Raw genomic sequence first — 25992 nt, forward strand, 5'->3', positions numbered from 1 at the left:
ACTCGAAATGTATGACAACCATTTTTTGGAAAAAAAAGTTTCTTAAAAATTCATTACTACATGCTCCTTGCCTAAATTCATATTTTTGATGTTTTTACGGAATCTATCCAAACAACGGAGAGTTGAAATATACCGAAGGTATCAAAACATCTAAAGATTCCAGCGAATCATTTTAAAAACTAAAAGTAAGGCGTAAACCAAATTTTAACTTTATATTTTGATCAATGTTTCAAGATTTTTCACTAACCAAAATCGTTGAAACATTCAAAAAATTACCCAAAATGAAAATTGAAAAATAAAATAAAATCAACACATTTTCCATGATTGGTGTTCTTTTTTTTTTTGTAGTTTTGTTTTAATATGCACTTTCCAAAAGAACCATATGTCAAATGAAGAAAAATGAAAGTATAAAATCATTTAGTTACTTATACCTAGGTTAAAGCTCGAATAGTCCATTTTTTGGAAAGTGGGGGACGGGGAGTTCATGCAATAGAAGTTTCATCCATCATATCAGTGGTCACGTGTATGCTGATTAAAAAGAAGGCGCACGCGATCAAAAGTTGAAAATTTTTCCAGATTCGTTTTTTTTTGTGAATCTATTTTAAAATTTTCAAAACTAATGAAAATTTAGAAAAGGAAAGATGGCGTTATCTTGCAAGGCGTTCATATTTCCTCAATTATAGTTGAGTGTTTTTTTTAAATACTTTTGGCCCGTCAACATTTTTGAACTAAAAGTGGTATTGAATGTCATTTCCTAGGAGTCAGGGAGGTTCTTCAAGAACTTAAATTTAACCTTTTTACGAGAGTGGCGAAGTTCTGAGCGGGTAAGAGTAACCAAAAATACGGTAAGGAAGCTAAAAAAATTCTCTGTAGTTGCTCACCCAAAGCAAAAATAATCATCCAATTTTCGTCAAGATTCGGAATTTTTTCACTCCGACCTAATAAACGGTTTAAATTCATTAGTGTTTATGGACACTTCTAATAACATCAAAAGTATGCAAATGGCCAATCAATGCTTTTGACAGATTAAAAAACAAATTTTCAAATGAAAATATTAAGATTTTTAAGATCTGAGTTCTTGTTTTTACAGTTCACTGACCCTCTCATTGAACATCCCCTCAAAAAATGACCTAAAATAGAATAGTTTCTATCAAATCCAGAAAATTTTTCCATTAAAAATTGTGCTGCACGAAAGTTGAAAATCCAATTTTGAGTACTTATATTAATCAAAAATTGTTCATTTTTTCTTCGGAAAACCAACGGAATAGCACGTTTTTATGATTCTTAAAGGTCAAGAAAAGTATTTTTTTCTCGAATCAATCTTACGTAGGTAGTTCAACTTCAAAATTGAAGAGACCATTGAAAATTCCAAAGACTTCTGTGAGCTGCTTCACTTTTTAACGTAGGTAACATTCAACACAACTTTTTTGCAGAGTAAATGAGATAAAGCGCCAATAAAAAAAGACCCGACTAAAATGAACGCAAATCACTGGTATATTAAATGCACCTCGTAAACATCAATACCTCGCACCAGTTCTAAATTTGTTACGCTTGTATTTTTACAAAATACAAATTAATCCTGTTAGATCATAGAATTTTTCAAATCGATTACAGCCTCTCGCAGTACCTATTCGTACAAAAGAGTTCGAAGTAAAACATTACCTACTATACCTACATCATTTCCTGCACGTCTCGTAATTATTGTTTAATTATCCCTCTCGGTTCTCTTTGTTATTTTACCGAACGCAAAGCACCAGAAGCCAATGCATTAAAAGTTCTTTAAATGAAATGCACGTACTTAAAGGGGTGTGTTAGTTTTTTATTCTTGCTTTTGCTATAGCAATTAAAAAGGAATTAGTCCATGAAACAAGATTCTTTTTACTTTCGAATAACGCAAAAAGTAATTAACATATAAAATTATTTCAATTTTTTCCCCCAAAACGAATTACCACAGCGTAATGTTCTTTAACGAGCGATTAATATGGCTTATTTAAATTTTAGCCATTTCTCTAATTATTCGGCCAGATAAACGATTAGAAACGAAATTCATCAACTACAAAGAACAAAATTCTCACATAATTCTCGGTAATTTTTCCAAAAATAAAACAGCAATAAAAAGTCACTCGACGACGTTAATTAACGACAAACACAACGTAGATACCTAATAATAAATTTAAATCTTTTACCAAAAATTTGTTCGAAAATTTGTAAAAAAAAAAAAAAAGTCAAGAAAAGATTTTGCTTTACGATGAAACTTTTTCAACAGTTTGGTTTGAAGTTCTAAAAACTCAAATTCGTAAAAGATTAAATTTATACAGACGGCACTCTGGTGCGTGGGTAGGTGTCAAAATGAAACAAAAATGTACAAAAGGTTATCTAACAAACAAAGAAAATAAATAACAAAAAATATACACGAAAAAATGAAAAAAAAACCTAACGATGATGAGAAGAAACAGTAGGTTTAATTTTAATTGTCGAACAATGGAGCATCAGCACCATTACAGCAGAAAACACGCTAAAAACCCCGCCATCGTCGTGTTATAACAATCGTTTCAGTAAATAAGAATAAATAACCTTTTAATAAGGCTGTAACTCATTTAAAAAAAGTAACAGCTTTCAATACTATTAAATAACCATCGCAGTGATTTCACGGTATTAAGGAAAAGAGATATTACGCCAAGGTACAACGTAACGTATTGCACGATGAAAAGTAGGCCTAGTATTTAGGCTTGCGAAAATAGGTCTAGAGTTTTTAGCAGAATATTGTATAATCTATTCATGATTTATCGAGAGAAACATGGGCCAGAAAAGTAAAGGAAGCTTAAAGTTTCAGGAGCAAAAGGTCCAATTCGTTTATGCATTGGTTACCAAAATAGCAAAAGTAAATTAAATCTCGCATTCGTCACAGGGGCTACCTTTTTGCCTTCTACTCGTGAAAAAGTTTTAATTACGATAAAAATTTCCCTCTACTCGAATATAAACAGTATTTTTTGCGCGCATAAGCACTAAATTATAAATGATTTATAAACTTTATAAACTGGAAATTCTCCAAGTAGCAAAAAAATGCTAAACATGTCCCACGCGCTTTTACCTACGAACCACTAGATTTCATTATAAATTAAGGGATATTTGGAACCGGGAGCGTTCCTTCAGATATTTATCAAAAGGTATACGCGATACGAAGGTACACATAGTACATACCATACCAAAGTTGCAACTTGAGTATATGCCGAATGGAACGCGCTATGCTTATGCGCGGTAATTTCAACTTCTACAGCTGCCTGTTCCTTTATTTATTTGTTTTTTTCTTCATTATATGTACCTCTACCTACTAAGCTATTCGCAGCAAATTAATTTTTAATACGGAAATAATTCGTTTTACACCAGTCTAATTAGATATAACATTTGTTTTACAGGCGAATGAATATTTTACTGCCGAAAGTGGTGGTTCCGGGGCAGAGTACTACCGCGTTAGTGCATTTTCATTCCAAAGACGAACAACATAATGTAACGCTTAGATTGATACGCTCTTCCGGAACTCCATTTAACTTGGTGTCTTCCACTGATGTACTGGCCCAGAATACAGTGGTGATTAAAGGTGAGTTCAATTTGTCAGCGTCATTTTAATTTACCAAACATTTCGAATTTTTGATAGCAAAACAAATCACAAGTGTTTTAACCATCCTCCCTCTCCTACTGTGAAAATTCTAGCACGAGTATATTGACTCGCAGGGAAATGTGTATTGAAAGAATAATCATTGATATATTTCAAATTGGCATTCCTCAAAAAGGAAACTTCTTAATCACACAATCATAGATTTTGCCAGTGATGATATAAATCACACCCTCGGAGCAATAAGGTAAAATTACATCTCAAAAAAATATGACCTCTTCATTTTTCCCCCAAAAATTGATAAATTCTTTGGCAATTTTCAATTTAGATCAATTCCTGTAAAATTTATTTTTTTTAGATCCAATATTATTACTACGAAGGTGCGAAATACATATAAATGCATGCGGACTCATAAAAGCTCATAAAAAGGTTGAGATTCTCAATCAAAAAACTGAATCTCCTAGAAGGATTTGAGTTTTCCAAAATATCCGGAAAATCTGCATTATCATAATAATTATGAAAAATTGGAATTAATGAAATTGATTTGATGGCTATTTCATCTCACATCGCAAGTTTTTACAGAATTATTTACACTCGCCTACATCCATCCACAATTCCACATTCATACAACTCGACATGAACTACATTTGATATATAAAAACATATGACCAACATCTTGGAAAAAATGTACCTTAACATGTCGCATTCAGTCAAAACAATTTTTCGAAGCAAGTTGATAAACCAGCAAAGCTAAGCATGCAAAGAATGTATCTTTATGAAATTTTCCATAACTTCGTCATTTTTATTACACATGTAAAATGTAACTCTTTTTACGAGAAAAAAAACACTTCGAATTTGGGTAAAAAAAGGGAATGGGGGGGGGGTTGGTACGAGTATATTCACGTTACATTCCAAACTTCACCTATTTTCTTATTCAAAAACTGAAACTAAAAAAAAAACTTGCGTTCGTAAAGTATCACAGCAGAATTTTCAAACAACACGTCAACATTTCAAAAAACTCAACAAATATCTCACCATAGGCGAAAAACTAAAGATTAATAACATATCAAAATGTGATAACTTATAAAGTACGACGTAAGCAGAATTTTGAAACATTCCAAAAAATATTCCAACGCCGAACTATTTCGTAGAGAAGCGAGGAGGAGGGAAAAGGCAATGAAAAAACTTGGAGGAAAAAAAATAAGAAGCAGTGTTAAACAAAATGAAAAGATGGTCTTGAAAAAAAAAGAAAAACTTTTCGATTTCTTTTGCAGTTTTGTTTCGAATTTAATATAAAATAGTAATACTAAAATGAAAATACTGGGTTGAACTATCCATCGAAAAAAAAGAGGGAAAAAAAGGAAAAAAGGTCGAAGAGAAGAAAATTGGAGTACACAAATCCCAACTGACCATTCACTGCCGCATTGCCTTCTGTAAAAAGATCTCATAAAAGTACGTTTGTTACTCAACAAAAGAAAATAGCAATATACATTCGGGCCGCAACGTTAAGCAGGTAAACACATAACACGAATCAAACACCCAGACTTATTTAAAAAGTTGAGCGAATTCTTCCCAAGTGTTTTCTACACTGTTCGTATTCGATTCGAGCGATATACGACACATCACCATTTAATACAATGATAAATGCGGTATAATCTAAAAAAAAAAAAAAGTCCTCTTCGTCGTGTAATGTATACGAGTGTTTCTTATTATTCTTTCGGCTGCACACTGTGGTCATAAACACGATAGAGACGTCATCGTCACAGAGAGCAAATGAAACTGCACCGCGATGCAATGGATAGAGATTTTTAATTATTTTCCACAGTGTATAAATCATTAAAAGCTTGCTATTGTTAGAGTGTAATTTATAAAAACCGCCATTTTAATTACAGTTTAACTATAATGCTATTAAAGTTGGCAAAGGCGAATACTACGAATAGAATGTAATTAAAAGTTTTCTCAAGTGGTTGTCACTTTTTCCAAGTTTCACTTTAATGTTACGCATTCACGTAGTTTAAACGGTAGTTGATAGTTCTATTTTATATTTTTGTTAAAATAACATTTACTTTAAGTGACGATAACGCCACTATCGCCAACGTCAACAAATTTAGGTTTACGAACAAGTTTACGGTATATTCTGGTATTTTCCTTATTGACCGAAGAAATTGATATTTACTTTTTCCCAACGCAGAGGTTCTCTAGTGCCAGCGATATTTTAAATTTCATCTCAACAACCACACAGCATCGAATGCAAGAATTACTGCTTTATTTGCATTTACTTCGACAAAACATTTTCAAAGCTACTCGACAGATGCAATCATAAGACGTAGCGGTTCTGTTACTCGTACATTGACACCACAATGGCGTATACATTACTTTTGATGAAATTTACCGTCGATCAGATGACGAAATGATAATGGGATTCAATTTCTGAAAAAGAATCTGATAACATTATTTAATCGATTCATTTGGTAGGGTTTCGCAACCACTCAATTTCAAAAAAAGAATAGAAAAAAGTTCAAGTGACTGGAAAATATGTACGCGGAAGGAAGGAAGAAACAAAATACTAGCAGAAGTTATCAATCACCATGAAAAGTCAAACGGCATTTCTATTCCTTTATAAGAACGCTCAAAAATTGAAACAAGTTTTGGAATGCAAACGTACCAATTCAAAAATCAACTGTACTTACCTAATTTTTTTGCAACGCCAACATGCCAAATGCGTGTTACATTTTTCCGGTGTTAATAAAATTGCCTAACTGATTCGCCGTAAATACGAGATCACGTATTTTGATTATCTGCATCGCCATTCAAATTAACCTACCTGCTTGATTGCTCCATATTTACGGCGAATTAGTTGGGCAATTTTATTAACACCAAAAAGTGCGACATGCGCAACGAATACCACGTGACTAGTGAAATAAGTTGAGTTTCCTTACTTCATTGAATTTTAATTTTCGAGAGTTCCCTTCGACGGTTCAGTAAAATCTAAAATAACCACCACCTGTTGCGGTTACTATCACAGGAAGAAACATTTCTGGTAACCTTTGAATTTAGAGGCCCGATTTTACTAGATCATATTCCCAACTATCAAAGCTTGTTAGAGGCCCCTTTCAACGTGGAAAAATGTGTATTTTTTGGGCCAACATTTTTTGAACAAAAAAGTTCTAAAATTTTGAAATATGCCATCGAGTTTTATTACCATTGTATTTTGAAGGCCACTTTTGACTAGAGCTAAAAAAAGTATTGTTCGACATTTTTTGCAACGTGTTTTTAAAATTTTTGAGCCCCAAAAAACCATTTACTTTTTTCCACGTATGCCAAAGTTGGGCCTTTAAACACGATTTCAATTCAAGTGTGACTTGAAATGAGGTTTTCTGGAATAATGACTCGCCATTTGATTTTTTTCATCAATTTACATCATTTTCGGATGATTTTGGAAAATTTAAAACTGCGTACGATCTTCAACGTCCATGACTTGTTTTATCTCTTTGTAATTATAAACCAATTTTTAAAAATGAAGTCTCAGCGCATCTCGTGAGCACGGTCTTCAATTATGAACAAAATTCAAAAAAACTTCAAAAGTGAATGAAATATGGAAAGTTATTGATTTGAAGACAACAGGTTTGAAAATTCACTCTTTTTTTCAATCCAAATCCATCTTCCTTTAAATATGGCCAGAATAGGTACCTAAATCTATAATACGAACTTAAAAATGAATTGCGAAGAGTTGTCTGTTGGGGTTTCCAAAGGTTCTGGGCTCAAATATCCATTCATTTCCTGGTAACGACCCCACAATACCTCTTGAGACCCCCTTCTCTCCACCCATTTTGAAAAAAATTGAAAACTTATGTGAGTATGGTCTCACGCAGTGATCGCAACTGAGAATGTTGAGTTTAAACATTGATTTTTTTTTCTTTAGATTTAACCCCTCAGTGACTTCCCAGCCAACCATCCTCTCTTCATGTTTCAAAAAAGTGAGCCAACTCCGAATTATGGCACTTGTTCAACGGAGCACCAAGGAACTAGAAATTTATAAGTATTTATCCAAACAAAATAGAAATAAATGAGGGAAGAAACTAAAGAAAAACTAAAAAAAAAAAAAAAAAAAAACTGAAAGGATTTCAAAATATGGCTTTTGATAATGACGTTTTTAGGTTTGCTGAAAAAGACTCGGAAAATACAGAAACTTCGTAAACTTTCGAAACCTCGTGATGACATGATGACCAAAATGAAATTCGAATAAAAAAAAATGAAATAGAATCGAATCTGATTGCACTACCAAAAACCTCATGGTCTTTACGCAATCAGCCACGTTTCTTTCTTACAACTCCAGACCTTGAATAATTTCGGCATGAACCAGGTCATCAAGTTTGAGAATCATACATTTTATAAAATCAGAATCAGATGAAATAAATATGTACCTAAATAAATAACAGTAAGCTCCAAAGAACTCAGTTCGGTGAAATTATTGAAAATTAAGACAAGTTGTCGATTCACGTATATCTACTTTTGTCAAATTCAACGATCCCTTCAACTAGGAAACTTTCTTTACACTGTGTAAAAAATGTCAAAACTTTTTATAAAAAGTACACGACTATAAAAGCAGAAAATGTCGAGATTTTTTCATACCTATACAAAAATGAACCTTCACGCGTGATAAGATATCAGCATACGTAGTTGTCATTGCTGATGGGTAAATAACACTGTAAGTTATGCGTATAACGCGCGCCAAGCGCCAACGCAAATTCACATGCCTACAGATATACCGACCTGGCTACCTACACCTGATCTATTCGGTGGTCATATTGGTACAGTTATTTTCCGTTATCACTAGGGGATTTCACAGAGAGCCGACGTCGACGTATTTTTTGAAAATATATTTTCCACGCATCCGTGCATTTTTTTGCCCTCTGAAAAAAATCCATAGAAGTACGGTTGAAAGAAAATGCGATTTTTAATTTTTTTTTTTTCCTAATTAAAATTCATAACGAGTATGAAATTCAAGAATTTGAAACCGGTAACTTTAAAATGTTCGTAAATTTTCATTAAAAACGAGCAGTAGTAAAAAGAAGGGAGAAAAAAAAGGTAATCGGAATTCTTCAACGAGAAATGTAGCTACCGTTACCGTAATAAGGACTTTTTCGCCGAATAAAAGGTCATATTTCATTAGGTGACATGCGATACTCCAACTGTTGACGTTAGCTACCTATTTTCTCGAACGCTATTTGAGAAATGATCTTCATGAAAAAGTTCGCGTCGTCGTTGAAAGTAGATATATGCCTATGGTAACAACCTTGACGGGTGTACTTTTCTAAAAACGTGTCTCCGTCATATACGACTTACAGCTCAGCATTCGAATAAAGGCGAGAAAAATTTCTCTTCGTCAAAATGATTTAATGAGAGTTCTACCAACTCAATCTATTATTTAAAAAGCGTTTGATTTGCGCGTGTAATTCGGTACAATAGCCCCCGCTTTTCAAAAGCTAAACTTACACCCTCTAAGTGTAAGTGCAAAATTGCGGTTTATACGGTTTTTGTAACGCTGCTCAGCGAATCCGCAATGAAAGGGAGAAAACCGTCACACCAAAATCAAACCGAAAGTAATTAGATACCTGTTTTAGGGTTTTGCTATTCAATAGCTTTCACCTTTATTGGTCAAATACCCTATAACAAGACTGAACGTTGCCCACGTCATTCAATTTACTCGTACATTCGAGTTTTTGGCAATGATGGTAACAACGTATAGGTACAAGTAGTCTCTGTTGTTTCAAACAAATTGCCATTATTAAACTAATACGTCGGAATATCTTCTTGGAAATATTTTTTTACATTCTTGTTTAAATAAGACGAGCTTAAAGTCTACTCGAGATTTTAATTATAAGCAAATAGCCTAAAAATTATTTCATTCGTTTCGTACATTGAAAAAAATTCCAAGTACCAAACTAAAATAAATAAAGCAGATAGGAATACGTAAATAAAAACTCACCGCCGTTTCTTAAAATGTCCCATGAACACAATCGTACAGATCGGTATCTAAATAAACAACAAAAAAACAGAGAAAAATCATTAACGAAAATTAAGGCAATAAAATAAAATCGAAGAGTCGAATAACTTGGGCGCGAGTTTAATTCGATAATTTTCCTTTTCGAAGATTTCCCCATTTTGAATCGACATATATTCGCTATCAAATCGCAAAATTAACATAAAAGTGGGCCGTAACGTGAAAATTTTTGCGGAACTTTATAAAATCGAAACGCAATCTCGACGAATTTACGAGATAGCCGAGTTTGAAAATAAAATCTGAAAATAGCTCCACTACGGAAAGGTGAAAAATACACGCCTATAACTTCGCTGCCGAGATAATTGAATTGAATCAGGAATCTCGATTCATTTTCCATTTCACAAGCGAAGTATAGCAAATTTTCAGCAACTAGCAATTTCTGCTGTAAACTGTAAATTGCAAATCGTGAACGTATCGAGTTTTGTACCAATTTCCAATTTACCTATACGTACAACAATCATTTTGACTCGTAGTATATTTTTGTAATTTAAAGCAAACGCCTCGTAAAAGTGCACAAAAATTCAAAAAAAAGGTTGATAGATTGTTTGCGAAATTTTCGCAACATGTTTTTCAAACAGAAATGCTGAGCTTATGAAAGATATTAAAAAAGTCAACGTTCCCAATGGAGTAGATAATATTATACTGGGCTATATAGTCGCGGCTTCGAGGCGTTTCGCAGTTTAAATTCATTTTTGTAACACCAACCGTTGGTACTTAGCTATATTTTTTAATAAAGTTACCTACACCGCGTTTTCATCATGTACTTCATAACAAATTGATATTTCAATAAACGTTATTTCCTTCCTAATGAATCCATCGCTGTAATTTCCGACATAATCTCAGGCATCCATGAAATTTTCATAGCAATTTAACCACACACAAAAAAAAAGCAAACAATGCAATTACACGGTAGGTATATACCGTCAAAAAGTTCTCCTGTACCTAATATGCATCATCTGTTTGTTATAAGAAAGTATTTGTTGCTGTCAAAACTGTACTCGTATTAAAGCAGATGAAGAATATTGTCTCCGGTTAATTTTTTCAATTTTCTAAACCACCTCGTTACAATTTTTCAAAATTTTTAGCTTTAAAAATCAAAATTGACATTTTCAGCAATTCGTTTAACGGAAAAAGGATCATACTTAGGTACTATTTCCCTGAAGAAAAAATAGCTAGAAAATGTCGAAAAATTATTCATCCATTCAAATAAATATTCATAAAATCTAATCATTTCTCTACTCCTATACGTGGGAAATAGTGTTCAATGTTTTTTTCGCGCAGATTCCCAAACAATTTGGTTTTTAGACGTTTTTTGAATTTCTTTTTCAAACACTTTTCAAGTTCCAACCACAAACTTTTGAAACTTTAGAAGTCTTCACTCTATAAGTACCTAGAATCAATAAAATCCAAAATCAATTTTCAAATTGCCATTGTACAATTGTATGTACATACAATATACATTGTCAATCAGGACAACGTTTTACACATAATGTTTTAGAAATAACCATATCTTCCTCTTTCTTTCTCTCTTCTTACAACATTTCTTAGACCATTCCCCAGAAGGAAGAGTCAATCGAGTCCAGGTAGGAAGTCGCGAGAGTGAGGGGAACTGATTTTAATATTTCTGTGTCTGTACCTTTGTTTTGGGTTAATCAAGTGCCTCAGCAAGGTCACCATAATCGTTACAAAAAAGAGTTAAACTAAAATTCTACAAATTTAACCACAGTAGAGGTGGGTTTTCTTCTTTATAAAGATATTTTATGTCTTCCAGACAGCACAAAATTAATCCCATCCATCTTCGTCAAATGACTTAATCAAAACCCTCATACTTAGTTAATTGTCTCATTTCCATTCTTTTAATTACAGTCGCTCATTCTCATTCTTCAACACTATTCATGCCAAGAAGTAGAATTATTCGGATTATATAGGCACATGCGCGCCTTTTAGATAAACACTTTTGGATAAAATACTTACGAATGAATAAGAATACTCGTAATTTGAGAAATTTGCATACTTTCCAATGAAGAGTACCCACTACAGGCCACAAAATTACACTAACGTCGTCTCTCAGTCACTGTGTCCCCATTCCTTGAATTTTACAGGTGATAGGATGCATTTCTTATCAAGCAACCTCTCGTATTTTCAAGTACGATAACCATATACATAATACATATCATCGCAGGTGTAGTGCGTATGATGCTTAAAACCCTCCAAAAAAATGTCTGGCCGATTTATGTTCCCCAACAGAGTAGCGAAGACAGAAAGGTCGTGAAAGGTCTCAAGGGTAACAAATGGCACCTTTCACCTCGAGCTATTTTTATAGGCTAGAACCGGAAAACAATAACAATAATAATAAAAGGAAGAAAAACAAAATTGAAAAAATTATGCATAATGAGGAAAGTAGTAGGCGGGTCACTTTGGGGGTCCTAGACTTTCCGGCGCCAACCCAAAGTGTCCCCTCTACTTTTTTTTTTTTTTTTCAAATTTTTTTGCATTTTTATTTTTCATCATTTTTTTTTTACATGGATAACTTTGGGGGTCCTAGACTGGACTGGCTAAAGTGTCCTGTGTGTTGACGATGTGTATTTGAACCTAACCTAACTGAGGTGTGTTGACTATGTGTATTTAAACCTAACCTAACCAGCACTTCAAAAGTTGAAGTAGAAAAAAATTACTTGAAAAAATGGTTTTGTCTTTTAGTTTTTCGTATATACTGCACGAACCGTACGTCCTAGCAAAAATCTGATGAGAGTGATCTGAAAGAGAATTTAATTCTCTACAATTTCATTCGCGTGAAATTTTCATAGGACGTTCAGTTTTGAAACTACAGCTCTTTTAAAGTGGGAGTAGGAAAAAAATTACTTGGAAAAACGGTTTTGTCTTTTAGTTTTTCGCATAGACTGGACGAACCGTACGTCCTAGCAAAAATCTGATGAGAGTGATCTGAAAGAGAATTGAATTCTCTACAATTTCATTCGCGTGAAATTTTTGTAGGACGCTTAGTTTTAAAACTACAGCTCTTTAAAAGTTGCAGTAATAAAAAAATTGCTTAGTTTTACTGAAAATATGGGCAAATCGATTCTTTTTTCAAACAGAGGGTGTAATTGAGGGCATTTTGAGGGTTTTGTAAAAGCTCTCCAAAAGCTCCAAAAGTTGCAAGTGGGGGTATTTTTGGAATCAGCATGACCTCAGCTTTCTAGGTACACCAAAATAACTTTTCAGTAACGGAAACTGAAACATACCTTTATTTCGTTATTTTAGCGTTATGGTTATTTGCCTACACTCATACTCATGCTGACTGCTCAGCAACTTGATTCAAAGCCTTCAAAGGTTCAGAATGTTAAAAGTAGTGAAATGTACTTATATTTATAGTTTTCAAGAGACTGCACTGACACAAATGCTGCATTCTGATTGGTTGGTAGGCTAATACAAACTGACCAATCAGAGAGCAGTATTGGCCAGAAGGTATCCTTAAGAAACTATAAATACAGGTGTAGTATGACAGACTTTTCATTATGCAGAACAGCAGAGCTCTGGTACACAGCTAGTCTATGTCGACTGCTACATAAGCGGCAACTCGGCAACCAGCAACTGGCAACTAGCAACTTGGCAACCAAATCAAAAAATTTTGATTTGGTTGCCAAGTTGCTACGAAAAAGGCAACTTGTTATCACTTCTTTCCATACTTGGCGCGTTTTTCACATCACATGCAGTCGACTCATTTTCGGACATTACCTCGTAGTTTGTTTCCTGAGTATTTTCTGTATGAAATTTTAATTACGGTTAAAAAAACTAAAAAAGATGATAGAACAAAGTGAAGAAGTGATTGTCGATGAGGATCATAGGGCTGAACTAATAGATTTAGTTCAGGCAAAGCCTGTACTGTGGGATATGAATTCCAAAAACTACTCTCAATACCGAAGTAAAGAAAAAGATATGATATGGGAAGAAATTGCGGAAAGCATGAATTCTGATGGTATGTATTGCAATACTAGTACTGCGTTTCAGTTGCAGTGCCAGCTGCAGTTCTCAAAATATTAATTATTGTATTGTTTTTTGCAGTGTTTTCAGTGAAAGCCATATGGAAGAACATGCGGACTATTTTCAGCAGGGAACTTAAGAAATGCTTGAAAAAAAGCAGTGGTAGTGGAAGTGACGGGGAAACAGATGTGTATACGGGAACTTGGGCACCCTTTGAAAAATTGAGATTTTTAATAAACATCGTTAAACCGAGAAGAACTACCGGAAACTTAAATTTGAAAGTGAAACCTGTGAAACGCCTAAATCCGAACCTAAATCCGAAGAAAACTGCATCTTTGAATCGTATTACTCCATCTGCTCGTGTGCATCCGTCTGCTACTCGTGTTAGTGTTACTCCAGCTTCTGCTTCTACATCTACTCATACCACACCAGCTTCGACTAGTTCTTCACCACCAGCTCAAACACCCGCTCAAAACTCGATGGCCGATGACGATTTCGATATGCTTGATGATCTCGCGCTTTCATCCGATGATAATGATGATGATACTGAGATTGGTCCTAATACAAGTATGTAAAAAAAAAAAAACATTCTTTGTTACTAAGCAGTGATACAATGTTGATACCAATTTTTTCTAGGGAAAACTTTGCCTCCTGATGGCGGAAATAATACGAATACAAGAAGGAAAACAGTCGCGCAGAGGGCGTTGGATGTTGAAGAGAGGAAATTGAAGGTGTTTCAAACTAGAGAAAAAAATCGCGAACTAGAAAACGATACAGCAATGCGACTATTGCGATCCCTTCACCCTTATGTGCAAAAAAGTGTGGACCAGTTAGCACTGCATATGAAACTGTTGCAAGTCGTGGATGACCATTTAAAATCTGAAAAAGAGCAACGCGAAGGCGAAGCATTAGAAAATTTGACGAAGTAACAGACTAGTTTTTATTTTGATATTTTAATGCCTCGATTTTGTACGTCTTGCTTTGAGTATTCCTTTCCCAGAACGTAAACAAACCAAACTCTGTAAGTACGCATCTAATTTTTCATGTAAAAAAATGGTATTTTTTCGATTGTTCGCGTGATTCGGTGAACTTTAGCGTAGTCTCAAATTGAAGATGATGAAATTCCCTATCCCTTGATATCAAATTTTTAGCATTTCGCGAAAAAATAACGATTTTATGAATACCTCTATGTTAGTGATTTTTGCATACTATGTACGTAATCTTTAAACTAGAAAAACTTGAAATTTTCATCGAACTTATAGGTATTTTGATACAGCAGAATGTTCGGAATTTCATCCTCTTTAAAATGAGCTATTACCAAAAGCTGTACTTGCAACCGTTCAAAATTTCTCGATGTTTTCGTTTGTTTATGTTCTGGGAAGGAATACAACTTGAAATGTATAATACAGAGATATTACTCAATTCTGAGGACCACACTTCGAAATTTAATCGATCGTTGTATTGCTGAAAATTTGTTTTTCATCAATTACATTTTGACAAACATTATTCTTTTTGATTGACCCTACTTTTTTTTACTCTTACGGGCATACTTACATTATGAGTTATAATTTTTATGTTAATCAAACCTGTACATTAGTGTTTCCTATTACGATAAGTTTTTCTTTACCTTTGTGTTGAGTTTTTTACTTATGTGTTAACTTTTCATTATTTCTAATGATACTGTTATTTACACTTGACGTAGTGTTATCTCGAATACTTGTACTCTTCACAAATGTTGTTACTTCTGTACTGACTGTTTTATGATTAAAGTTTTCATTTTTTACACATTTCTGTTTCATTAATCGGATTTTATTTGCCTCGTGAAATATATATTAACGTTGAAAATGAAGTTGTTAGAAGAATACGATACGTCAATAAATAAATAATGTTTATTTGCAATCACAGGCACACACATTGAATTACAAATTATACATTCGAAATCAAATACATAAGTAATGTGTAAGTGCTGTTACTCAAAATAAATACATAGGGGAGAGATAGACGTGATCATTTTACTTTTATGTATCTATCCTGCCACGATACCGAACCCACCTGACTGTTAAAGTATTGCATCCACAAATTACGAATTGCAGCTGCGGTGCCAGGAGCATGGTTATAACGTCTACCTGCATTGACAGGTTGCATTTTTGAATCTCGAAGTTTTACTTTCCTTTCGACAGCTGCTAAAATTTCATTATCAACGCCTTCTCGGTTTATTACTACATTGTGCAGCACGCAGATCGCTTTCACTATCGTTTCTGGCTTATAATCTGCCTGTGTCTCAATAGATTTCAACAATATTCGCCATTTATTTGCTGCAATCCCAAACGCGCACTCTACACACCTACGTGCTCTTGATAGGCGTCCGTTGTATATGTCTTGCTCCTTTGTCAAATTTCCGCCACTGAATGGTTTCAACATATTTGGTTTCAAAGGATAGGCGTCGTCGCATAGGAACGCATAAGGAAGGCGGATGTTTAATCCATCAACGATGGGATCTGGTGGGAAATTATCTTTGTTGTCTACAAATGAACTGAGAGAGCTGGCGGCAAATATTCCTCCGTCGCTTTGTTTGCCGTACGAACCAACATCTATAAAGACAAACCGATAACGCGCATCAGCGACTGCTTGCAACACAATCGAGTAAAAATGCTTGTAGTTGTAGAACATTGATCCACTACGTGGCGGGCGTCGGATGCGGACATGTTTTCCGTCCAAACTGCCTAGAAACATGAGAACGAATAATTACCACTCTTTCAATTCAATGAAATTGATGTGTGATATGCCGTAAAAATCAACTCACCAATGCAGTTAGGAAACTGCCATAGCATATCGTAATCTGCAGCAATTCTTTTGAAACCCTCCGGTGATGGAACTGCCAAATGTTCATCTTTTAGTCGATTGAAAATCGCTTTGCATGTTTCATCTACAATCAAACCCACCGTGTAATGATGCATTAGGAACGTTTGCGCAATATGCTCGAATGACAACCCTGTGGATAGATACCTGTAAGAAAGTACAGAGTGATTACGTACATTAGTCATTATGTAATTGTAATGAGAATGACCGCAGATATCACAAAAAGCTTAATATTATTACTTCAAGGTAACCGCCAATCGTTCTCCTGGACAAATGGATGGTCGATTCGAGTATTTCATCAGGTCATCCTTAATTGCATTCAAGATGTAGTCGTGCGTTGGAATTGTCATTCGGTAATACTTGAAAAATCTGTCGGGGTACTCTCGAAGAGGGATGCATAAACGGACATATTCGCCGTCAACTTCTCGTTTTCTATTCATAGGGTGCATCCACATAGTACGTTTACCGATTCCCAATTTTTTCAGCGTAGATTCCAAAAACCATTCCTCGAATTCGTCATCAGAATCAAGATCGGTGGCATTCAAGTCGATAGTTATTCGCACTCGTTTTGCTCCTGACTTCACCATTACTACACAATCATCACTAGCCATTTTCACTTTTTCAGAAAATTGTAATTAACAACTAAATTTAATTTAATTAATGAAAAATTTTAAATTCCAAGCTAGCAAATTAGAAATCCACCGAAAATTATCATTCTTATCATCAATGTAAACTTTTTTTTTTGGGCTTACAAGAAAACATTCACGCTATTAGTTGCTTTTCTATGTAGCGACAACTTTTGGTGGAAACGGCAAGTTGCTCGGTTTTTGATGGTTGCTAGTTGCCAGTTGCCGAGTTGCCGTTTATGTAGCAGTGCACTATAAGTGTATACCCTACCCTGCATTGTTGAATGGTATACTTTACTACTCTTAGATAAAGTATGTAGCCATGTCTATATAAGGTGGAAAGCAGCTCTGCTTTTCAAATCAAGACCAGATGGTTTGAAATTTAAATATTTCATCCTATTCTCGAATGAATTGAGGTCTGGCCCTCCACCAGAGGTATGTAGACTGAAGTCTACCATTTTTGGTAAAAGACCAGGGTTCCCTGGCCTTCCTTGTGGTGGTTAATGATGATCATAAACCATCTCTGGAAGTATGTAGAGTTTCTCTACCATTTTTTGGGAGGTGTGTGGAGTACATGAAGAGAAAAACATAAGATGCAGAAACGATCTGTGAAGGAAAAAAGTTTACTACACAAAACATGTTGGTAAATTTTTTTCTGCACGGATCATTTCTGCATGTACTGTTTTTTCTCTTCAGTGTACACATGGAGATGCAGAAATGATTTGTGAAGAAAATAATTTACTACACAAAACATGTTGGCAAATTTTTCTTCTTCACAAATCATTTCTGCATCTACCAGTTTTTTTCATAATTTTTCCCTCTTATGTGTATATAAGCACTTGTCAGAGTGACAGCTGAAGAGTAAATGATTAACTTGAGTTATGTAACCAGTATTTATAGTTTTTTCTCAAATCTATTTGAGCTATCTGCTTTGTGATTGGCTGAATTTCAACCAATCACAATACAGCAAAATCTTTAATGATTTATGCAGCTGTGTGTGCAGATAAACTTCTGTTTGAAGTGTGCAAGGGAAAAATGACTCTTAGTGATTCAAACAGAAGGGAATGCCAGTGCAACTGTGCTGTGCTGTGATTGGTTGATTGGATTTTTCCAATCAGCCAATCAGAGAGCAGATAGCCCAGAAGGGTCTGTGAAAAAACTATAAATAGAGTTGTGGTGAGAGAGAAAAGCAGGGCTTAAAACCATTTGGATTTTATTGGTTGTTGTGGTAGGTGGTTTTTAAAAGACTCAAAAATAATGGTTTTTGGTTATGGTTTCTGAATTGGTTTTCTAATCACAAACCATAACGGTTCCAATTGGTTTTAAGGTTTAGGTTTCAAAGTTTTTCTGGTTCTGGTTTTGAAATGGTTTCAATTTTTTTCAATAAGGTGTGGATGTGGTTTTGGTTCCGTAATAATAGTTTTTTTTTGCGGTAGTGGTGGTTTTTCACATCAAAAACCATTTCAAATTTTCAAATGGTTTTGGTGGTTGTGGTGGTTTTGATATCAAAAACAATTTTGATTTTCAAATAAATTTATAGAAAAACTAATTCAGGACTACTAAAAGTATGATTTGAGACAAAAAACTAGAAAATTTCCATCACAGATCTGGAAAAATTGAAAAAAAATTGCAAAAACCAAAAAGAACCATTTCATGAATTGGTTGTTATTGGTTATGGTTACATTTGAAAATTGAAATGGTTCTTGTGGTTGTGGTTTTCTCTAAAGAACACACTTTTTGGTGGTTGTGGTTGTTTCAATTCAAATTTTTTTCCCAAATGGTTGTTTTTAAATGAATTGGTTTTCATTTTTTTCAAATATATTGGTTTTTTGTTGTTGTTGTTTTTGAAATTTACAAAAAGAAGTTGAAATGGTTGTCGTATTGGTTAAAACCAATTAAAAACAATGGTTATGGTGGTTTTATTTGGTTTTGGTTTTGGTGGTTTTAAGCCCTGGAGAAAAGTTAATGTGCTCTAGAATGTCTTCCTGCCAACATCTCTTGCTGACTGGTAATATGATGGCTACTACTACTTCAAATGCAGAATTCAATGCAGCTCTTGGAGCTTCTTGTTGTACTGTGGTCAGTCCTTTTCAGGGCTACACAGTACAACAACTGAGTGATGAAGCAAAGAAGAGCACACTTCGTTTTCATCATGCAATGAAAAAAGATGATCTATTCAACTTGTTGAATAGTCATCTTATAGGGAACATTTTCCCTTTTCACTGCAGCTTATTTGATTCAAATAATGCTTGTGAACCAACTGCTGCAGCTGCAGCTCCCATTCAGCCACCTAGTATTGATTACAATCAATACAAAGTGGTTGAGTTGAGGGTTTTGGCAAAGCAGAAGGGAATCAAGAATTATTTCAATATGAATAAACTGCAGTTAGTGTTAGCGTTAGATAATAGTGTAGGTAATGATAATTTTAATTTAGGGGAAATTTTCCCATTTAGTAATAGTTTATTTAATAAATCTGCACCGAGGAATGGTTGGCAACGACCAGGACTTGGTGCTTACTTAGCTAGCTTAGATACTGTAGATTTAAATAGTGATAAAGTAGGGACCAAAAAAAGTTTAAAACGTAAAAAATCGACTTCTAGTGTTAAAATTATTAATAATGTAGGTTCTAAAAAAATGAAATTCAAGTTAGTTGACTATAGTGATACGGAAGATGAAGATGATGCTACTAATCTTGCTGGAAGGCCAGCAGAAGCGATTTCTTTTGTTTCAGGAGTTCCTAGTATTGAAGAAGAATGTCAACAACTACCACCACCACCACCACCACCACAACCTGCAGATAAACTCCAAGATTTAATTGCTGAGATGGAAATCGATGATGATGAAGAAATTATTCAACAACCAGCTACCCAGGATTATGGACTTTACACTAAGGAGGAGACCAGAAATGCTGTAGATGGAATTTTAGCTGAAATGGCTGGTGAAGAAGAAGAAGAACAGGTAGTAATACAGATGGAGATGGAGGTTGAGGTAGAGGTACCAGAGAAAGATACTCTTGAACAAGTTCTTGAGAATATGGAGTTGGGTGATGACTCAATTCCTGAACCTCAACGAGAATTGCTTGAAGAGTTATTCCCTGAGAATCTTTTACCCAACCTTATTGAAGAAGAACAGCCTGAACCGAGAAATGTATTGGATATATTTTTCGGTTCAAATAATGATCCGACACCGTTTTTGGAACCGCATAGACAAGTTGTGGAGCCAGAGATCGATTCTGTGGAGATGTATATAGACCCTCCAGTTGTGAATACTCCTATGGTATCTCGGGCTGATAAGATTAAAGAAATCTTCAGCAGACCCGTGCCGCTGTATCGACCTCATGCACCACGACCTGGTATGCCCAAATATTACCCAGAGTTTCCAAAACCTTGCATTAAAATTACGAATGAAGTGGATCCTCTGGAGTATTTGGTTACCCGAAAACCTACCAGACCCCAGCGCCTTGATAAATATCATAACGCAAGGGCTGGTAGCGGTGAAATTATTCATGGAGATGACAACCCGAATATGATACCAGCTGAACCAAATGAAATTGAAATGGATCAGTTTTTGGAAGATTTGTTGAATGGTGGTGGTGGTGGTGGTGGTGATACGGAAAGTACCTCCTCTAACACCTCAACAATTTCAACCAATGATGATGATAGTTCAGATGACTCGACTGACGATGATTCAGATGACGATGATTCAGATGACGATGATTCAAATGACGATGATTCAGACAGTGGACCAAATGATGACAACCCTGATAGTGACAATAGCAGTGATGGTGATGATGATTCAGATCATGGCAATCCAGATCACGGTATTCAACCAGTAGAAGAAGAAGAAGAAGCTGAAAGAGTATATATTGGTGGAGGTGGAGGTGGTAATGTTGCCAGCACTAGTGCTTCTACATCCAATACTAATGCTCCTACAGTTGACGCTGCTGCTGATGATACCAATAGTGACGACGATGATGAAGATTTACCTCCAGGTACTGTAGCTTTACAATATATCAATGTTACTCTTGTTGATGCATTGATAAGAGCAAAGTTTGGCCTAACAGAACATTCTTATAGAATTACGTTGAGGAAAAATATTGAAAAACTACCTAGAGTTGATCTCATCTCAAGAGCACTGAATGAGATGATGGAATATGCCAAGACAAAATCCGGTTTCATATCTGGTGATTTCATTGACCTTCAGGTTACAAACCCTGCTCTAAATCAACCGATTCGAACAGGTCTTCAAACAAACGACCATGTTGAATCATTGAAGGAGAAGTTGGAACAAATTTTGACTTCGGATGAAACTGTGGATCTTTTTGCATGCAAGTTCCACGTTCAAACGATCAAAATTCCACGGGGTGAAGGCCGAACAAAGATCTTGAATTTGGCCAAGAATAAACATACAAAGACCAGCATCAACCAAATCAAAAATGATGACAAGTTATGTGGTTTACGAGCTGTTATTGTTGGTATGACTCATCATACTGATAAAATTTTGGACGAAACTTTGAATGATTCTCAAATTAAGGATACACGAAAAGGTAAGCCAATTCAAAACAGACTAACCAATAAGTTGCACAATCAATTGGTTGATAGGTATGCTGGTGATGGTTTCACATGTGAAAATGGTTTGACCATAGCCAACATGAAATTTGTTGAGGAATACCTGGATATTCAAATTGTGGTCATTGAAGCCATAGTTAATAACCCTCGAATTTATAGTGGTATTGAAAAAGAAATGAAAATCTACCTGTATAAGGATGGTAATCATTTTGACACAATTAATTCGATGAAAGGGTTTTATGGTAGTGTATACTACTGTGAACTTTGTAATTCAGGTTATCAGAATCCAGATGAACATCCAAACTGTACAGGTGGTAAAAAGTGTAAGCTATGCAATGAACTTGTACACAGCGATGTGAAACGTGTTCTTTGTACAGACTGCAACCGATATTGTGTCAACAAGGACTGCATGAAAAAACATAAAGAGACTGTCTGCAAAGAAGAGTTTAAATGTATTGGTTGTAGTAATGTTGTTCAGCGTTCAGATGTAGACCATAAATGTGGTTACTCCGAGTGTGGGAATTGCAAACAACATGTTGATACAGCTATACATAAATGCTTCATGAAGGACATTCCTGCTATGGGTGGTAGATGTGCATATAAGTGTAAGAATTGTGGTCCCAGCTGGTGTACAAGGGAAAACAAACGTTGCACTTACACCGAAAAATATATATTTTTCGATTACGAGTGTCAACAAGAAACAGGCCAACATGTACCTAACTTGATAATTACACGTGATTTCAACAACAACATACGTTGGTTTGAATCAAACGAAGAGTTTTGTGCATGGCTTGTTGATAAACAGCACAAGGACTACACTGCAATTGCACACTATGCCCGAGGTTACGATAGTTATTTCATTTTGCAATATTGCATAAAGAATACAATTGAACCAGAAGCAATTTTCTCAGGTAGTAAGGTGATGATGCTGAAGATTGGACCACTAAATTTACGAATCATTGACAGCCACAACTTTATTGCGTCACCACTGGCAGATTTTCCAAAAACTTTCGGATTGACTGAGTTGAAGAAAGGTTACTTTCCTCATCTCTTCAATACAAAAGAAAATGAAAATTACGTGGGAGACATTCCAGCTGCACATTATTACTGTCCTGACCGAATGAAAGCAGAAGCACGCAAAGATTTCCTCGACTGGCACAAACAAAAGGCTGAAGAACATTACCAGTTCGATATGAAAAGTGAACTGTTTCAGTATTGTAGTTCAGATGTTGATATTCTGCGCCGTGGATGCTTGAAATTCAGGGAGGACTTTTTGGATAGTGGCAATTTGGATCCATTCTGTTATACCACCATTGCTAGTGATTGTATGGCTTTGTATAGAAGTAAATACTTGAAGCCTAATACAATAGCTGTGGACAACAAGGAGTTTCACGATCAGTTTTCTAAGGTTTCAATATCTTGGCTCAACTCATTTGACAATCCTAATATTGTTCACGCTAGCAATGGAGGTGAGAAACGAATATGTGGAGCTAAAGTTGATGGCTTTGATTCCACATCCAATACAGTTTACCAATTCCACGGTTGTTTCTGGCATGGATGTCCTGATTGCTTCGATGAAGAAACCACTAACCGGGTGAATCACGAATGCATGGGTGATCTATACCAGAAAACTGTGGAGAGAACGGAACAGCTTCAAAGAGCTGGGTACACTGTAGTTGAGATGTGGGAATGTAAATGGAAAAAAACTCGCGAATACTCTAAGAACCGTTACTTGATCAACAACCAAGTAATAGAGCCGCTGAATCCACGTGATGCATTCTTTGGTGGGCGTACGGAAGTCTTCAAATTAAAGAAGACAGTTGATGGTGTTGATGGAAAAATCAAGTATATAGATGTCTGTTCACTGTATCCGACCGTAATGTATTATGATCCGTATCCAATTGGACATCCGATGAAGATTTTGAATCCGCCATGTTACGATCCGAATTGGTTTGGATTTGTTAAATGCAAAGTCCTACCACCTCGTGATCTCTACATTCCGGTTCTTCCATGTCGTGTACAGATGAGCAAGAGTGAAAAATTATTGTTCACTATATGCGTGAAATGTGCCATTGATAATCAGCCTAGGTGTACCCACACAGATGCAGAACGTGAATTTGTAGGTACTTGGTCCACTAGAGAAATGAACAAAGCTATTGAGATGGGTTATGAAGTGCTGGAAACATACGAAGTGTGGCATTTTGACAAATCAACTGATTTGTGGAAAGACTACATTACCTATTTCTTGAAAGTGAAATTGGAATCTAGTGAGCACTCATATCCAACCAAAGAAGCTTATGTCGCAGCTGTGAAATGTGATCAAGGTATTGATTTGGATATTGACAAGATTGCCTATAATCCAGGAAGAAGGGCTGTGGCCAAATTATGCCTCAATTCACTTTGGGGTAAATTTGGACAGCGAGACAACATGGGTAATACCGAATACTTAACGGATCCATGTCGTTTCTATAAAATTCTCCTGGATGATAAGCTGACAAATGTTCATGTGTTTCCATTATCTGAGGAAATGGTTCAAGTGAATTACAAATTCAAGGATCAATACGTTGAACGCAACTATAAGACCAATATTTACGTTGCAGCTTTCACAACTGCTAATGCCCGGCTTAGACTTTACGATCAGTTGTCAAAATTAAATGAAGCAGTTCTTTATTGCGACACTGACTCGATAATATATGTAGACAATGGAACCAATACCATGACAACCGGTGACTTGTTGGGTGAGTGGACTGATGAGCTGAAAGGAGGTTACATTACCAAATTCATAGCCTCAGGTCCTAAATCTTACTACTACAAGACAAACACTGGTAAAGAATGTCTCAAGGTGAAAGGTTTCACTCTACACTATACCAATGCGAAGAAAATCACCGGATCCGTCATGGAACTGATGATTGATAAGGAATTTCCAAACGTGATCACTGTTGATAAGAATATTGTTCGAGATGTGAAGACTAAGCAATTGGTCAACACTGAACAGACAAAGAAGTTTGGATTCAACTTTGATAAACGTGTGATTTGTGATAATTTTGACACAGTTCCTTATGGTTACATTGCTTAGTGAAAAGTTGAATGATTATATTACAACTGGTAATGGATAAACGTAGATTGAAAAATTCGATAACAGTGATCAATTTTGACAATCAAGTTAAGAAAAAACAACGTAAAGTAGAAATGTTTCCTGATGTGATCCGTTGTGGTATGTTTGGGCCTAGTGGTTCTGGGAAATCAAACTTGCTTCTTACCATGTTGGTACACATGAGACCATACAAAAATTTGTATCTATGCTCGAAAACAAGTTACCAGGAAAAGTATGGAACACTGCGTGAACTCATAGCTGGACACAATAAAAATAAGAAAAGTCGAAAGCAAATGATTAATATTCAAGAACTACAAGTTGAATCTCTTCCTGAACCTGAAGATTTGGAAATGGATTCCATTGTGATTTTTGATGATGTGTTGACTGAAAAGCAAGATAAAGTTGCAAATTTTTTCCTCAGAGGCAGACATCGCAATATTTCTTGCTTTTACTTGAGTCAAGCGTACACAAAAACACCTAAAAAGAGCGGCATACGTGAAAACTTCAATTATATAATTCTGTTTAGGCAGGATTTAGTGAATTTGCGTCAAGTTTATACTGAATATGTTACAGATGTCACTGTTGAGAAATTTCGTACAATGTGCAACAATTGTTGGCGTGAACAGTTTGGTTTTCTGGTTATTGATGTTGAGAGTGATGAATGCAAGTATAAAAAGAAGTTTGAAGAAAGTATAAATACCTGAGACCTAATTTGATAAGGTATACAGGAAATTGGTTCAAAAAAAACTATACATAGAGGTACCTAACACTGATAAGTTATTATCATTACTATGGCACCCGCTAATGAAAATTATGACAATTTCTTCGAACGTTATGATTTTTATGACTATAGACCTCCTTCATCTGAGAACATTAACCAACCAGGTGGGGAGTTTCCCATTACAGTTTATAATGAAGATATCATTACTTTACCTTGTGAAAGTAGACTTGTGTTTATTGGTCAAATCAGTGTAAATACCGTAGCCACCGATGGTACTGCTACAGCTGTCACCAGCATCGATACAAGTAAAATTGATTTTGATCTGAATGGTATTTTACATCGATTTGAATTCATTGAATACAAAGTTGGCGAACATAAAGTTGATGATATTCGTAAACCAGGTATTTCAACAACCATGAAAGGTCTTGCTTCATTCAGACCAAATATGGCTCAAAGTCTTTCTGGT

The 25992-nt window shown here is 35.2% G+C and overlaps 2 protein-coding genes across 2 annotated transcripts in view; one reads left to right on the forward strand and one right to left on the reverse strand.

The window, feature by feature from the left end:
- Positions 1-25992, reverse strand: part of LOC135839178 (agrin) — a 200655-nt gene that overhangs the window by 104799 nt on the left and 69864 nt on the right. The window contains exon 2 of the mRNA XM_065355090.1: positions 9603-9649. The gene's annotated coding sequence lies outside the window, so the exon portion shown is untranslated. The remainder of the gene's footprint in view (positions 1-9602; positions 9650-25992) is intronic.
- The window catches only part of LOC135839174 (C3 and PZP-like alpha-2-macroglobulin domain-containing protein 8), a 94344-nt gene that overhangs the window by 35078 nt on the left and 33274 nt on the right, over positions 1-25992 (forward strand). Inside the window, exon 3 of the mRNA XM_065355083.1 lies at positions 3417-3598. Within this exon, the coding sequence (XP_065211155.1) occupies positions 3417-3598 (182 nt within the window). The remainder of the gene's footprint in view (positions 1-3416; positions 3599-25992) is intronic.

The sequence above is a fragment of the Planococcus citri genome, chromosome 3 (assembly GCF_950023065.1).
Source record: "Planococcus citri chromosome 3, ihPlaCitr1.1, whole genome shotgun sequence".
NCBI lineage: Eukaryota > Metazoa > Arthropoda > Insecta > Hemiptera > Pseudococcidae > Planococcus > Planococcus citri.